The 16,876-nt window shown below is 37.8% G+C and overlaps 1 protein-coding gene across 5 annotated transcripts in view; it reads right to left on the reverse strand.

Annotated features, from left to right (window-relative positions):
* CNTLN (centlein) overlaps nucleotides 1-16,876 on the reverse strand; it is a 297,340-nt gene that overhangs the window by 195,906 nt on the left and 84,558 nt on the right. For all 5 annotated transcript variants that reach the window (XM_032392456.1, XM_032392455.1, XM_032392457.1 and 2 more), the window contains exons 4-5: nucleotides 2,946-3,080; nucleotides 2,165-2,344 (exon numbers count right to left, since the gene is read on the reverse strand). In XM_032392456.1, the coding sequence (XP_032248347.1) occupies nucleotides 2,165-2,344; nucleotides 2,946-3,080 (315 nt within the window). The remainder of the gene's footprint in view (nucleotides 1-2,164; nucleotides 2,345-2,945; nucleotides 3,081-16,876) is intronic.

Below are 16,876 nucleotides of genomic sequence, written 5' to 3' on the forward strand. Positions count from 1 at the left end.
ACACATTTTTAGAATTAGTAAGATAATTAGAAAAAATTATTGAAAAGAAGGCTAAGATAAATCAGTATCAATCCTGCCTTCCAGAAATAATTAAAATATTACTTACCATTACACAATCTTTTTTACAATAATATTAGTAGCTAGGAATAAATCTAATAACAGTGGACAATGCCATTTTAAGAAAATTACAAAATCTTATTCCACACACATGAACAGTAGGGTCACAATTCTCCCAAGATTAATTCATAAACTAAGTGTGGTTCCAATCTACTTTCTAACAGAATTTTTCAGTAAAACTAATAAAATCATTCCTTTTCTTTAAGATTTATTTATTTGAGAGAGAGAAACAGAGAGAGAGAGACAGAGAGAATGTGCATGCATGTGAGGAGAGGGAGAGAAAGAATCTCCAGCAGACTCCTTGCTGAGCGCAGAGCACCTTGCGGGACTCAATCTCACACCCAGAGATCATGACCTGAGCCAAAATCAAGAACTCAACCAACTGAGCCACCCAGGTGCCCCAGTAACAAAATAGTTCTTAAATATTATAAGATAATGAAGAAGCACATATAGGGCTCATGACTTACAAAAATAAGAATAAAGAAGCAGATTTCCCTACCAAATAATGGGTCAAATTACAAAACTACAATACCTAAAACCATGAAAATAATAAGATGTCCAGAAACAAACCTATGCACACATGAACACTTTGAGCTGTGAGAGAGATTGCATCACAAATCAATAAACTATTGAATAAATGGTGTGAAACAACATACCCCAAAATAAATTCTAAGTAGATTACAGACTTTGGAATAGGGAAAACTTTAGCGTATAAGATTCCTAATGCAAAAACATTAGAGAATAATAAAACGTACTCTTTCTAGATCCACAAACTTTTCAAAATCCAATTCACCTTACTTGAGATTCATGGAACAGAAAGTACTTGTAATATATATAACAAAGTATTATTACCCAGAATAAATAAAAAATGTCTACAAATTAATAAGACATACTCCCCAATTAAAAAAAAAGTCATAGAACTAAAAATCACAGCAAATCACATAATGAACTATTTAAGTGGCAAACAGTCATCAATGATATGAAAAGTTTCATCAAATACTCATGTACCTATGAATTAACATAAGGAAGTACCATTCACCCTTATCACACTACCAAACTGCTTAAAGGTTGCAGGGAAGCAGAAACTGACATAAAAGTTGAGAAAACAAATGCACCAGAATTCAATTCTCCCAATGGCTCAGTTGTTCCCTGATGATACACTAAAAGATTTAATGTATTTCCTTAAATATGTGAAATGAACTGATTCACACACTCAGAAATACATATCCCTTCACCTCTGAAATGATCATACACACATACACACATATCCATACTTAGTACATTTTAATAGCTATATATATACATGTGTGTATTTATATATTCTCTTTATGTGTGCATACAGAGAGGCACTATCATATTTACTAGCATGAAAATTTGTTTCTGGCCTTTTCAACAAAATCTATGATAAAAAAGAAACCTGAAATTCAATGGAAAAAAAAATTTAGCAAAAACATTCTCAAGACAAAGAGAAAGCCACCAAAAAAGTATTATTTTGAAAAATACTGATGGGCATAGTACAAAAATCGATTGTACCTTTTATTTTCTATGAAAATAAAATCTGACTATGAATGAGGCCCTCTTACGCCAAAGAAAAGCACCATCTTCAAAACACATATGAGTATTTTTCAATTGCTTTGTGCTTTTTTCACATTTTATTTTTTAAAAGACCTGGAAAATACATTCTTAAAACTCTATTGTAATGAATTCTAGCTATATTTATAAATTTAAGCTCTAACTGAAAAAAGTCAAACCTCATGATTCTAAATATGTTTTTTCAAAACATGTTTCATTTCAAAATGCTATAGCCTTTATTTTTTAATGACTACATTTTAGATAACTATTTGAAGTCAGTTTCCTGCTTTGCAACATCAATTTTTAAAAAGCTGTGGGTCGTTAAGTGAAGGAATATAAATTAATGCTGGTCCCCACTGGTGGATTTGAATATATAACTTGTTATTTAAAGAAAATCACATGTAATAAACTTCCTATAAGAAGTTAGATCCGAAATAACGGCATTATTCTCATTCTCTACACTCTCACTGCATACCTTTATTTTTGCATCAATGCTATGTTTTTCTTTCCTCCAATGTGCTTCTTGCTTCCTCAGTTTCTCCAGGTCATTTAGCAGGTCAGCGCAGTGGGTACTTAATTTCTCATTTTCCTCCTCCAGATTTTTTATAACCAGTCTGTTTTGTTCTTCCTTATTCTGTACACACTCCTTAGTGTCCTGTAGAACAGTACCACAAGGGCCGATAAACAAAACAACAAAAAAAAAAGGTGAGAACTAATCAGCAAATATAAACTGTACAGTTTTACCCTCACAGCAGCTTCTTCTATATTTGATGGCCAAGGTCACCTGTATACTTTTATTGGCCTCTTTTCATGCAGGTGGATGGGTCATATTTTTTCACTGGATGACAGCTTTGATGAGTACACATTTGCAAAGAGCCCATTAATTGATCAAGCTGCCTTTGATGCTGTCCCCAGCTATTTTTGAGACCCACACAGACATATCCTCCCAGACCTGGGTTTTATCAATTAATAATGCCAGTCCCATCAGAATCTAATTACAAGAAGCCACATATTCACACTCCTACTTTCTTAGCTCCATTTCCATCATTAACTATTTATCGGAAAGTTATAAAGCTTGGAGTCTTATCTTTAAAGCATCTTTCTCAGTTTTTGCATGTGAGAAAACTGTGTGGTACAGCAGGGCCTAAGGCAATTTTTCCTCCAAGCTTGTCACTTTCTGTGCCACAGAGGCTGACAAAGCTTAAAGTAGGACTTCAAAGCAACAGTGCTGTAAAACTATGTACAAGCCAACACACCTTAACTTCTTGACTTTTATCTTTAAATTTCTTCTGCAAGTCGCTGAATTCTTTCCTTAAGAAAGCATTTTCTTCATCAACTGCAATCTTCCGTTTTACAAGGTCATTTATATCTATTTGTAGTCCTGTTTCTCTCTATGGAAAAAAAAATCACTATTATTGGTAAGCTGGTATTTCTAAGAAAAAATTATTTTATTTAAAAAGTTCCACATTTTGATTGATAATATTAGGATTAACTAGCTTTCATAATAATGTCTATTATCACAATTCTCATTTCTGGTGACATGCCCATCAATTTTCAAATAAATAGTGCAAGTATGATATCTGTTTATTAGTTTAAGATGAAGAACACATAAAAACTGGATGCCAAATATTAAGCCACATTCAGAAAGCAAACTTTTGGGATTTAGGTGCATAACAGAAGAAAAACAGAATTTTATAAAATATTCCAATCAAAGAAAATGTGTATGTAGCTAAGATAAGAATTACCCTCTTATTTGAGTATCATGTGGAAGAAAACATTTTTTAGAGAAACAATTATAGTTTTGTGAAGGCATACATAATTTTCAAGACTGGAAAATGGCAAGTTTGTTTTGGTACCAAAGATATCTTGCTGTGTAGAAAACATATTCAGGATATAAAAACTGCCATAGTTTTTTTTTTTTTATTTGACAGAGAGGGAGAGAGACAGCGAGAGAGGGAACACAAGCAGGGGGAGAGGGAGAAGCAGGCTTACCGCCCAGCAGGCAGCCCAATGCAGGGCTCGAACCCAGGGCCCTGGGATCATGACCTGAGCTGAAGGCAGATGCTTAACAACTGAGCCACCCAGGCAGCCCCAAAATTGCCATAGTTTTTAACTGAATGTTTTTTTCACCTGCCAGAGATACCTAAACAATATCTAATTACAGGACATGTCCATGACTCAATTCTTAGTTTCTCTCTTATCCCTATAGCTCTTGTCTCAGAAAATTTACCCCTTCTTGGCTTCTGGTCTCATCTCTGTCTGAGAGTCTTACTAATCCTAATTCCGCCCTGACTCTCTCCCAATCACCAATGCCCCATTTCCAACTTTCAAAATAATACCTCCACTTGGATTATCTGCTGGAACTTGAAACTAACATGCCAAAACTGAAATCCATATCCTGATACTATCTCTTTCTAAACTTCTTCAACTTTTGTCAACCCAACTTTTGTTCATTTTTTCAACTGATATTTATTAAGCACCCATTACATGCTTACAAGCTTTTTGAAAGCCTCCAGGTCATTCTTAACAGCATCCTTCCCCAAAGCCCTATCTTCCTATCAACCAAGAAGACACATCAAGTTATAACATACTGTTCTGTTATTAAGTAGGATGCTCAATAGAAAACCCTGACCTTCATTCCATCTCTGAGCTATCAGTGATGTTCATTTGATTCTTAAATATCAATTTATTTTGTACTCCCATACTTACCCCTTATTAAACATGCTGCAAATGACTTGAGGAGGAGCTTCAAGAATAGGATGCAAAACAGGGTGAGTTTCAGGAATAAAGTGAGAGTATCTACTATATTCTAATTTTTTAAGCTATAATGTTAATTGTTGATTTTACTTGACTTCTAATTAAAAATATTTTAGGAGCACCCGGGTGGCTCAGTTGGTTAAGGGTCCCACTCTTGATTTCAGCTCAGGTCATGATCTCAGGGTGGAGAGATCAAGCCCCACATCAATGCTGGGTGTAGAGTCTGCTTAAGATTCTCTCTCTCCCAGATATTTGCAAATGACATATCAGATAAAGGGCTAGTATCCAAAATCTATAAAGAACTTATCAAACTCAACACCCAAAGAACAAATAATCCAATCAAGAAATGGGCAGAAGACATGAACAGACATTTTTCAAAAGAAGACATCCAAATGGCCAACAGACACATGAAAAAGTGCTCAGCATCACTCAGCATCAGTGAAATCCAAATCAAAACCTCAACGAGATACCACCTCACACCAGTCAGAATGACTAAAATTAACAAGTCAGGAAAACACAGATGTTGGTGAGGATGTGGAGTAAGGGGAACCCTCCTACACTGTTGGTAGGAATGCAAGCTGGTGCAGCCACTCTGAAAAACAGTATGGAGATTCCTCAAAAAGTTGAAAATAGAGCTACCCTGTGACCCAGCAATTGCACTACTGGGTATTTACCCCAAGGATACAAATGTAGTGATCCAAAGGGGTACATGCACCCCAATGTTTATAGCAGCAATGTCCACAATAGCCAAACTATGGAAAGAGCCAAGATGTCCATCAACAGATGAATGGATAAAGAAGATGTGGTATATATATACAATGGAATATTATGCAGGCATCAAAAAAACCCCAAAATCTTGCTATTTGCAACAATGTGGATGGAACTAGAGGATAAGTATTATGCTAAGCGAAATAAGTCAATCAGAGAAAGACTGGTATCATATGATCTCACTGATATGAGGAGTTCTTAATCTCAGGAAACAAACTGAGGGTTGCTGGAGTGGTGAGAGGTGGGAGGGATGGGGTGGCTGGGTGATAGACATTGGGGAGGGTATGTGCTATGGTGAGCGCTGCGAATTGTGTAAGACTGTTGAATCACAGAACTGTACCCCTGAAACAAATAATACATTATATGTTTAAAAAAAAAGAAGAAGAAGAAGATAGTAGGAAGGGAAAAATGAAGGGGGGGAATCAGAGGGGGAGATAAACCATGAGAGACTATGGACTCTGAGAAACAAACTGAGGGTTCTAGAGGGGAGGGGGGTGGGGGAATGGGTTAGCCTGGTGACGGGTATTAAAGAGGGCATGTATTGAATGGAGCACTGGGTGTTATATGCAAACAATGAATCATGGAACACTACATCAAAAACTAATGATGTAATATATAGTGATTAACATAATAAAATAAAATAAAATAAAATTCTCTCTCTCCCTCTCCCTCTGCACCACCCCCCATGCTGCTGCTCACATGCACATGTTCTCTCTCTTAAAAAAAAAAAAATTAAATACTGAACACATACAAAAATACTATGTGAGAAATATGTAAGGTACAAAGAACTATTCTGTTTTGTATCCACAACCACTTAATTAAGAAACACAACTTTACCATTATCTTTAAGTCCTCTGTAGGTCCCCTGATCCTTACAACACTTCCATGTCCTCTAGGGCAAGGCACTACCCTACAACTTTGGTTCTTAGCCTTCTCTTGTCTATGTCTTCAAACTACAAAGAAATAGTTTGAAGACGTACATATCCCTATTTGATATATTGTACAGTTTAGCTTATTTTTTAACTTTAAATAAATTAAATCATACTACACATATTCTGTAGCTTGCTATTTTTTGCCCAACATATGTTCCCAAATTCATCCATATTGATAGGCAATTCAATTACCTTGGTGTATAGTAGTATTCTATTATATAAATATACTATAATATATTTATCTATCTCTTGTCAGTGTATATTTCAGCTGCTTCCCATTTTGGGAAAAGGGGTATACAAACAATGCTGCTATAAACACACTTAAACATGTCTCCTGATGCAGATGAGCAAGAATTTCTCCCAAGCAGTATTTTTCAAACTACAGACTGCAATCTAGTAATGGGTCATTAAATCAATTTAGTCATCACAATCAGCATTTTTAAAAAGTGGAATAGAATACAATAGAAAATATCAAATATAAGCATAAATTCTTAGCAAAAAACTATGCCATAATAATAAAATTACGAAAGAAGCAAATACATTAAGTATCTCCTAAATTTTTACAGTGTTTAATTTTTGATTTATATTTTATTTAAATATTATTAAATTCATATTTGGTACATGCTTTGTTATATTTTTTACCTTTATTATACATAGTAAGGACAATTATTATTATATGAAATTTTTATTTCATGTGTGGGTATACTAGGGTCATTAGGTAGAATATATTTTATTCAGTGTGGGGGTCATATTAATAAAAGTTTGAAAAATATTGCTTAAGATCATATTTGGAGGTAAAGTCACTAAGTCATAGGCTATAAGCACTTCAAGGGTTCTCACAGCTCCACATCTGCACCAACACTTGACTCTCAGGCTTGGTAATTTTTTACAAATCTAGTAAGTATAAATGCTTCCTCAATATAGTTTTAATTTTTATTTCCTATTTTAATTATTAGGGCATATCAAACTGTGCCTGACATCAATCAAATGCTTAAGAATAGATGCATAAGTGTGGCCCATCCACAATTCACAGCCCATTTTTCTATTCTCATCTAAGTGTTACCCTCCTTCAAGATTCAATCTCTCCCTTCCTCCACAAAGGTTTCTCCAAACTGTCATAGTAATTTCTACCCGTTCTAGATTTCTGCCTTGCCCATATTATTCATTGGACACATTACGTACTACCTATCTATGTATTCATAATGCTTTCCAAACCAGATTAGCAAATGTCTATGAATGAGATTGACATAGAATGATAATTTCAATTATATGAACACTAAGATTGTTTAGGCTATCTACAGACCTCTCTTTTGAAAGGACAACTAACAAAACTTGAGAATCCTCATCTATTCTGGAAATTATTTAGACCCTAGGAAGGAAAGAACACTGAGCCAAATGATTAAAGTTTTAGAAGGGATTGCCCATTCATGTCAGCTAAACTTAACAGAAATTGACAACTTAAACACCAATAGCAAGCCCTTTCATGAGAATTATTTAATAATTTGAATTTCGGCATTTGAGTGAATTTAGTAACCAACAAGGCCAAATATAGACTTAATTTTTAAATAAAAAAGCATAATACAAGCATAACCCAAATTATCAATATTCTTGTAATTAGTTTGATAAATCTGATATTATGTTGAATAATCATTAAAGTAATAGATAAAGATGCACTACCAATAAAAGACAACCAACAATTTAAACCTTTAAAAATTGGAAAATTTTGCATAATGCAAAATATTTTCCTATTAAAGTATGCTCTTAGTGATCTACTTTAAATAATGAAAGTACAAGTATATACAGCTGTAGTTCATTTTAAAATTTAGCTTTATGAAACTTTTCAACAAACTTCTCTGGATAGAGTACATTCTTAATGGTCTGGCTTGAGTTAATATTAAAATAGCAAATAGAACTCAGAGGAACCATAAAGCATAAAGGGTGACAAGAGAAAGTATGTCTGGAACAAATAATTTATTATGGATAAGACATGAAATGAATAATTCACATCACAGTCAAGAGAAGTCTATAGAGTAAGAAGAGAATGATAAAGAGTATGATGCAGGAAAAAAGGGGAAGGAGGGGCAGCGGCATAAGACCTAAAACTCTACTGAGCAATACTTGAGCATAGTTAATATATTATTTATATGACCTACTTTCAAATGGGCATGAAAGTTTTAGTAAAAAACAGAGAAGTTATGAAGCCACAACAATGGTAAATGGAGAAACAAAACAATGGTAAATAGAGAAAAGGGAAGGGGTAACAGATCTAATTGTAACTGAGAACCAAAACTTATTTCTGAGCTTCCTATAAGGTAAAAAAAAGGGGGTGGGGTGAGGCTATAACGTTAAACAGCAACCATTATCTAATTAAATACAATATACTAGTCTGTGAGCGGAGTCATGCTATCCAATGCAATACTAGAAGGGGAATTTATTACATGATTTATTTTATAACTACCAGTGACAAAGCTAAGGCACAGACTTACCAAAAGAAGTTATAGGCAATGTTTTACGCTATCATAAATAAAATGTTATAATATTAGATTGCACTTCTCTGAAAGTTTTTTCTGCAATCAGCTGAAAAGTAGTGTGCATGACTGTGTATATGTGTGTGTGTAACTTTCTAGAAATTTAATTAGATACATAAGTAAGATTTAAATAAGCTATAGGAATTGTCATTCTTAAGTGTTACTCTATTCCATAAGCTATAAGTCTTAAAAATTAAGAGCTACTTAATATTGCTCAGTGGAACAACAAAAACACACTGGAGGGACTTCCAGGTTCCACTCAAGCATGTAAGGAACTTGGAAGTCATCTCTCCTGTTCACAAACATGAAAAAAAGCTCAACTAACAAAAATCAACAACTCTTCTTAGAGCTATCAAAAAACTGGGGTCATAGAGCAAACTGTTGTTCCCCAAACTAGAGAAACAGACAGGTAGATACAGATAGTAGCACTTTACCAGAGCAGAAAACTCCATGGGAACCACTACCAGTGTAGGAAAATCTAATCTGTAATTAACAGATTGCTGGAAGATCAAAGGGGGCAAGTTTTGAGAGTTAAAAAGTCCAAAAAAGCCCAATCTTAGGGAAGTTTTGCCAGAGGCTAACCAACCTGGCAGAAGGGAAAAAAACTAACTCCAACACCCTCTAGCCTTCCTATTATCCAAGGGGGAAAAAACTGAGAAGTACTTATGAAGGCCACAGTGTAGGGACACAAGCTCTCTAAAAGACTGAGACCTAATTATGTGACTATAGAATACTTCCCCTCCCCCTGACACCTCACCACATCAGTAGGGCTTCTGTATAACAACCAGGGAACACAATAGAAAGAATTGTGCGTCTCAGACGATATTTAAGAAACTTCTAGAGAAACCCAAATAAAAAAGAACAAAACAAAGTTTAGCCTCTGACACGTACAGTTATAGCCAACAGTAAACAGAGCCTAAGCCCTAGCCAGATAAACATAAAACCTCACACTAAAGCCTATTCACCTCAGAACTTTCTACCCATTTAGTCAATTTTAAGTGTCAACTTGGCTATGCCACAGTACCCATGGTATCCAGTTTTTGATAGTTTTTGATGAAACACCAGTCTAGATGTTACTGTGAACATATTTTTCAGATGTGATTAACATTTGAATCAGTGGACTTTGAGTAAAGAAGATTACCTCTCCATAACGTGGCTGGGCCTCATCCAGTCAACTGAAGACCGTAAGAGAAAGGGTGATAGTCCTCTGAGGAAGAAGAAATTGTGCCTCCAGACTGCCTTCTGATTGAGTTGCAACATTAACTCTTCCTTGGGTCTCCAGCCAGTCTCAGACTTGTCAGCCCACAACTGCATGAGCCAGCTAATGCCTTAAAATCAATTTCCCTCACCAGATAGATAGATACAGATAGATATATAGACATATGTATTCACATCTATTACTTCTGCTTCTCTGAAGAACCCTGACTAATAGATTTTGGCCCCATTTTGGACTTCAGTCTTAAAATTGCAAGGACATGGATATCATCAACAACCTGAATGAGCTTAGAAGCAGATTCTTCCTAAATCAAGCTTCCAGATGAGAGCACAACCCAGCTGAAACCTTGATTAAAACCATATGAGACACCAGCTATGTCCAGACTCCTGACCCACAGCAACTTAATAACTGTATTGTTTTAATACACTAGCTTATGATAATTTGTTATATAGCAACAGAAAAACCAATATAATGTAATCTATTTTCCCACAGAATTTACACTAAAAATAATGGAGAAGGTGGTTATGGAACATAAGCATTATAAATCTTGATGGTACAAAAAATACAACCAAAAAATGCTAAGAATAAGAAATTAAGTCCTCCAATTACTCTCTATAAGTTCACTTTAAAATGCAGGAAAAACAAAGGCTGAATAAATCAAAATACACTAATTTTCTTATCCTTTTACAGTACACAGTTGAGAGAGATTATATACATTTTTTAGAATATGTTAGAAACAAGAAGTAGACTGTTTAATATATAAAGTAATAACTTAATCACTAAAAGAAATGATGTAGACTCTAAAAGTCCCAAACTACCAACATGAAAATGCATGCATACCCAAACACACAAACACACACAAATGAAACAAATATAAAAAGCTAAGAAAGCATTAAAAACAGAAAGCATAAGGTCAGAGAATGGAGATAAAAAAAAGTATGTTATATCAAGAAATATAGATGGGATAAACTTATCTTTAAAAAAGTAAAGATGTATAGATTGAGTCAAAACTCACTTCCAGGGAAGATGGTGGATTAGGAGGATCCTAAACTTATCTCATCCCACGAACACAACTAGGTAACACCCACATCAGAGTAAATCACCCAGAAAATGACCTGAAGATTGGCAGAACAGACTCTCCACAGCTAAACATAGAGAAGAGGCTACAATGAAGAGGGAAGGAAGGGCGGAGACACGGTTGAGAGCTAAAGGGACCAACGGGACTGTATGTGGGAGGGAGGGACACTGCAGTGGTAGAGAGGGCCAAGGTGCCCCAGGCACAGGGAATCTGCACAGGAAAGACAATCCTTGTAACATTTGGCTTTGAAAACCAGAGGGGCATAATTTTGCAAGTTCTTAAAATCAGTGGGGCTTAACACCTGGAACTTTGAAAGTCAGCCAGCTTGGCTCTGGGAGAGCCTGGAGAGCAAGAGGAAACTGAGTCCCCACCCTTAAAGAGACAGCACTGCAAAGAACCCTGCAGAGATGTAGCGTAGAAGCAGCAATTTGAAAAATGCCTCAGGTATACAGGAAGATTTCCTAAGTGGGTACCATTTCCCTCTTTATCCTCCAGCCTAGAGATAGAAACCTGCGAGAACCAGCACAGACCCAACACTCCACTTAGCTGGCTATCAGCATACCTCTCCTTCCTCCCAGACCCCCATCCTTATACTTCTGTGGATCTACACCCTCCAACCTTGGCAGGAGTTTTGGGTGGCTGTAGGTCCCCTCCCCCAGCAGAGAGGATTGGACCTTGCCAGCACTATGTGCCCTGCTCCCACATTCTCCTATGGTCCTAACCACTACCCTGCAGCAGTTTTCTAAAGCAGCTCCAGGCCCCCTCCCACAGCAGACCTGTGCAAACCTTGCTAACAGTGTGCTCCGCACCCCCTCATTCTCCTGCAGACCCGACCCCTCCAATACACCCTTAGAGCCCATCAAAAGCAGTGCCACAAGCCTGGCAGTGTGCAAGCAGACTGAACAGGGGCCGGGACCACTCCAAAGTGACTGCTGCTCCAAGGAGAGTGCAAGATAACCACACGCACCAGTCAGCTGGGGACCCAGCAGTGGGTTGGGGCAGATATCTGGTCTGCCTGCAGGCTCTGCCCAGCAACGATAGCTTCTCAGGGGACAGTATAGGGAAAGCACCCTGCAGTTAGTTCAGTGCTACTACATCTCTGGCAAATGCCTGGTCTGAGTCAACTCAAGCCCAAGGCGGCCCCAGACTGGCCAACTAACAACAGAGGGACCAAACCCTGCCAACGACAGCAAAGAGAACCACTGCAAACAACTGGACTGAAAGGCAAAAGCAGTTCAGCCACAACAGTAGGGCACATGCAACACACATAGGAGACCCCCCTGAAGAGCCACGTTCTGATGAACAGGGGGCATTGCACAACAGAGTACTCTTCTTCATAAGGTCACTACTTTCAAGAGCAGGAGACATAGCTCACTTTCCTACCACATAGAAACAGACACCGAGAGTTAGACAAAGTGAGGAGACAGGGAAATACGTCCCAGAAGAAAGAACAGGACAAAATCACAGCAAGAGAGCTAAATGAAATGGAGAGAAATAATATGACTGATAGAGAATTTAAAGTAAAGTTCATAAAGATACTCACTGGACTTGAGAAAAGAGTGGAGGACCTCAGTGAGATCCTTAGGAAAGAGAGAGAAAACATGTAAGAAAGAACCAAGCAGAGATGAAGAACTCAAACTGAAATTAAGGGGTGCCTAAGTGGCTCAAGTCAGTTAAATGTCCAACTCTTGATTTCGGCTCAGGTCATGATCGCAGGGTCATGAGATCAAGCCCCACATCAGGCTCTGTGCTCAGCGGGGAGTGTGCTTAGGATTCTATTCTCCCTCTCCCTCTGCCCTTCCCCCACCACTGGCATGCTCTCTCTAGAGAAGAAGATGAACAAATCAGAGACCTGGAGGAAAGAGTAATGGAGAGCAATGAAGCTGAATGGAAAAGAGTAAAAAAATAATAAGACAAGATGAAAATAGATATAGGGATTTCAACGACTCTATCAAGGAGAACAACATTCCCATTATAGGAATCCCAGAAGAAGAGAGAAAAAAGGGGAGACAAAATGTATTTGAAGAAATAATAGCTGAAAAATCCCCAAATCTGGGGAAGGAAAGAGAAATCGAAATCCCCAAGGCACAGAGAGCGCCCAACAAAATCTACCCAAGGAGGTCCCCACCACAATACATAATAATTAAAATGGCAAAAAGCAGTGATAAGGAGAGTATTTTAAGAGCAGCAAGAGAAAAGAAAGAGATACATACAAGGGAAACCCCGTAAGGCTACTGGCTGATTTTAGCAGAAACTATTCAGGCCAGAAGAGAGTGGCATGATATATTCAAAGTGCTGAAAGAAAAAAACCTGCAGCCAAGAATACTCTTATCCAGAAAGGCTATCATTCAAAAAGAGAGATAAAGAGTTTCCTAGACAAAAGAAAGTTAAAAGAATTCATCACCACTAAACCAGCGTACAAGAAATGTTAAAGGGACTCTTTGAATGGAAAGAAAAGGCCATTAGTAGGAGTAAGAAAAGCAGGAAGCACAAAAGCAATAAAAATTAGTATATCTGTAAAATTCAGTCAAGGAATTCACAAAATAAAAGGACGTAAAGTAAAACACCATATACCTAAAAGGTGGCAGGGGAGAGAAGAAAAGAATGGGTTCAAACGTAAGTGACAATCAATGTAATATAAACTGCTATATGCATAAGATATTATACACAAACCTAGATGGTAACCAAATCAAACACCATTTAACGGATGCGAAAAAAATAAAGAGAAAGAAATCCAAGTATACACTAAAGAAAGCCAGGAAACCATTAAAGAGGAGAGCAAGAGAAGAAAGGAATAGAAAAGAACTACAAAAACAACCATAAAATGAGTAACAAAATGGCAGTAAGTACATACCTATCAATAATTACTTTGAATGTAAATTAACTAAACACTCCAATAAAAAGACATAGGGTGATGAACTGGATAAAAAAGCAAGACCCATCCATATGCTGCCAACAGGAGACTCATTTCAGACCTGAGGACACATGCAGATTGAAAGTAAATGGATGGAAAAACATATATCATGTAAATGGAATTGAAAAGAAGGTTGGGTAGTAATACATATATTGGACAAAATAGACTTTAAAACGAAGATAGTAACAAGAGACAAAGAACACTATATAATCATAAAGGGCACAATCCAACAAGAAGATATAACAATTATAAATACTTACGCACCCAAAATGGGAGCACCCAAACACCTAAAGTAGCTAAAAACAACAAACATAAAGGAAGTAATCAATAGTAATACAATAACAGTAGGGGACTTTAACACCCCACTTACATTGATGGATAGAATATCCAAACAGAAAATCAACCAGATCTAACAGACATATTCACAACATTCCATCCTAAAACAGCAGAATACACATTCTTTTCGAGTGCACATGGAACATTCTCCAGAATATATCACATATTAGGCCACAAAACAAGTCTCAAAAAATTGAAAAAATCAAAGTCATAGATAGCATGCATCTTTTCCATCCACAATGCTATGAAATCAGAAAACAACACTAAGGGGGAAAAAAGTCTGTAAAGAAGATAAATACAGGAAAGTTAAGTAACATGCTACTAAAAAATGAATGGCTCAACAAAGAAATCAAAAAGGAAATAAAAAAAAATACATGGAGATAAATGAAAATGAAAATAAAACAGTCTAAAATCTTTGGGATGGGGCGCCTGAGTGGCTCAGTTGGTTAAGCGACTGCCTTCGGCTCAGGTCATGATCCCGAAGTCCTGGGATCGAGTCCCACATCGGGCTCCCGGCTCACCGGGGAGCCTGCTTCTCCCTCTGACCCTCTCCCCTCTCATGCTGTTTCTCTCTTGCTCGCTCTCTAATAAATAAATAAATAAAATCTTTAAAAAAATAAAATAAAATCTTTGGGATGCAGCAAAAACAATTTTAAGAGGGAAGTTTATAGGAATATAGGCCTCCATCAAGAAACAAGAAAAATCTCAACTACACAACCTAAGATTAAACCTATAGAAACAAGAAAAAGAGCAAACCAAACCCAAAACCACTAGAAGGAAGGAAATAATAAAGATTAGAGAAGAAATATATAAAATAGAAACTAAAAAATAATAATAATGATAATAATAATAATAAAACAGATCAATGAAACCAGGAGTTGGTTCCTTGAAAAGATCAACAAAATTGACAAACCTTTAGCCAGACTCATCAAAAAAAATTTTTTTTAAAGAGAGGACTAACAATATCATAAATAAAAAAAGAGGAAGGAGCGGAGCAAGATGGCGGAGGAGTAGCAGACCTGGATTTCCTCTGGTCTCAGGAATTCAGCTGGATATGGATCAAACAATTCTGAACACCTACAAACTCAACAGGAGATGGAAGAAAAGAATAGCAACAACTCTCTGAATAGAAAAGTGACCACTTTCTGGAAGGTAGGAGGAGTGGAGAAGTGAATCCGAGGTGATATTCTGGAGGATAGACAGCAGGGGAGGGGGCCTCTGTTAGCCACTACCGGCAAGTGATAGAGCAGTGGAGCACAAAATCAGAACTTTGAGAACTCAGCTCCGCTGAGGGATGTCGCTCACGTGGCTAAGCGGGGGGGGGGGGGGGGGGGGGGGGCGCCGCGGGGGGGGGGGGGGGCGGGGGGGGGGGGGGGGCCGTGGAACCCTCGTGGGACAGTGTGGTCTCAGGACCCTCGGGGTCACAAGAACACCGGGGGTGCCTGAGTGTGGCAGAGTTCCCAGGTATCGGAGCAGGGAAGCCGGCTGCAGAGACAGAGCAGAGGAGTGGGCTCTCAGCTAGGGGTTGCCATAGACCATGATCCAGGGCACAGTCGGGCCACTGCTCCTCCAGCAGGGACCCAACAAGCGGCAGATCTGGGGAGACTTCCATTCCTCCCCCAGGAGGAGTGGCGCGAGAGCGCACCGCAGGGATCTGCTGGGTTTGGAGACTCCACGCCAAGTCGGGTGCCAGAGATAGAAACACTGGGTCACAGGCCGGGTGAGCACGGAGTGCGGCCAGAGACCGGGGAGACGGGAGTGATTGACTGCTTTTCCCTGGGGGCGCACTGAGGAGCGGGGCCGAGTTCTCGGCCCCTCCTGGGCGGAGTTTGGGAGGCCGCCATTTTCACTCTCGGCCTCCAAAGCTTTACCGAAAGCTTGCAGGCAACAAAAGCTCCCGAGAGCAAACCCTAGCAGATTACTTAGCCTGGAACGGCAAGGGCGGGGCAATTCCGCCTCCTGCAAAGATATTTGGGAACCACGGCAACAGGCCCCTCCCCCAGAAGATCAGCCAGCCAAGACCAAGTTTACCGATCAATGAGAACGGCAGAACTCCAGCACTATGGGAATACAGCACATAGAATCCATGGCTTTTTTACGATGATTCTTTAGTCTTTCAAAGTTAATTTTTTTTTTAACTTTTTTTTTTTTGAATTTTTCTTTTTCCCTTTTTCAACCAACATCTTATCAATCCCTTTTTTAAAAAACATTTTTATTTTTCATTTTTAGTCATATTCTATCCCTTCATAGTAGTTACCCTTATTTTTGGCATATATATATAAGTTGTTCTCTCTTTAAAATTTTGAGACACAGAATCCTCTAACATATCAAAATATACCCTAAATCTCTAGTGTATGGCTTTGTTCTACTCTCCTGCCGGATCACACTCTCTCCCCCTTTTTTTTTAAATCCTCTTCTTGCTTTTTTCAAACAACTTCTTATCAATTCCTTTTATAAAATTTTACATAATTTTCATCTTTACAGTCATATTCCATCCCTTCATCATATCAACCCTTATTTTTGTACATATATAGGTTTTTCTTTCTTTAAAATTTTGGAGGCACTTTCTTCTAACAGACCAAAATATACCCAAAAATCTAGTGTGTGGCACTGATCTATGCACCAGCCTCATCATATTTGATCATATTCTGTTTTTTT

Source organism: Phoca vitulina, unplaced genomic scaffold, assembly GCF_004348235.1.
Source record: "Phoca vitulina isolate PV1807 unplaced genomic scaffold, GSC_HSeal_1.0 scaffold67, whole genome shotgun sequence".
In the NCBI taxonomy this organism is placed as follows: Eukaryota; Metazoa; Chordata; class Mammalia; order Carnivora; family Phocidae; genus Phoca; species Phoca vitulina.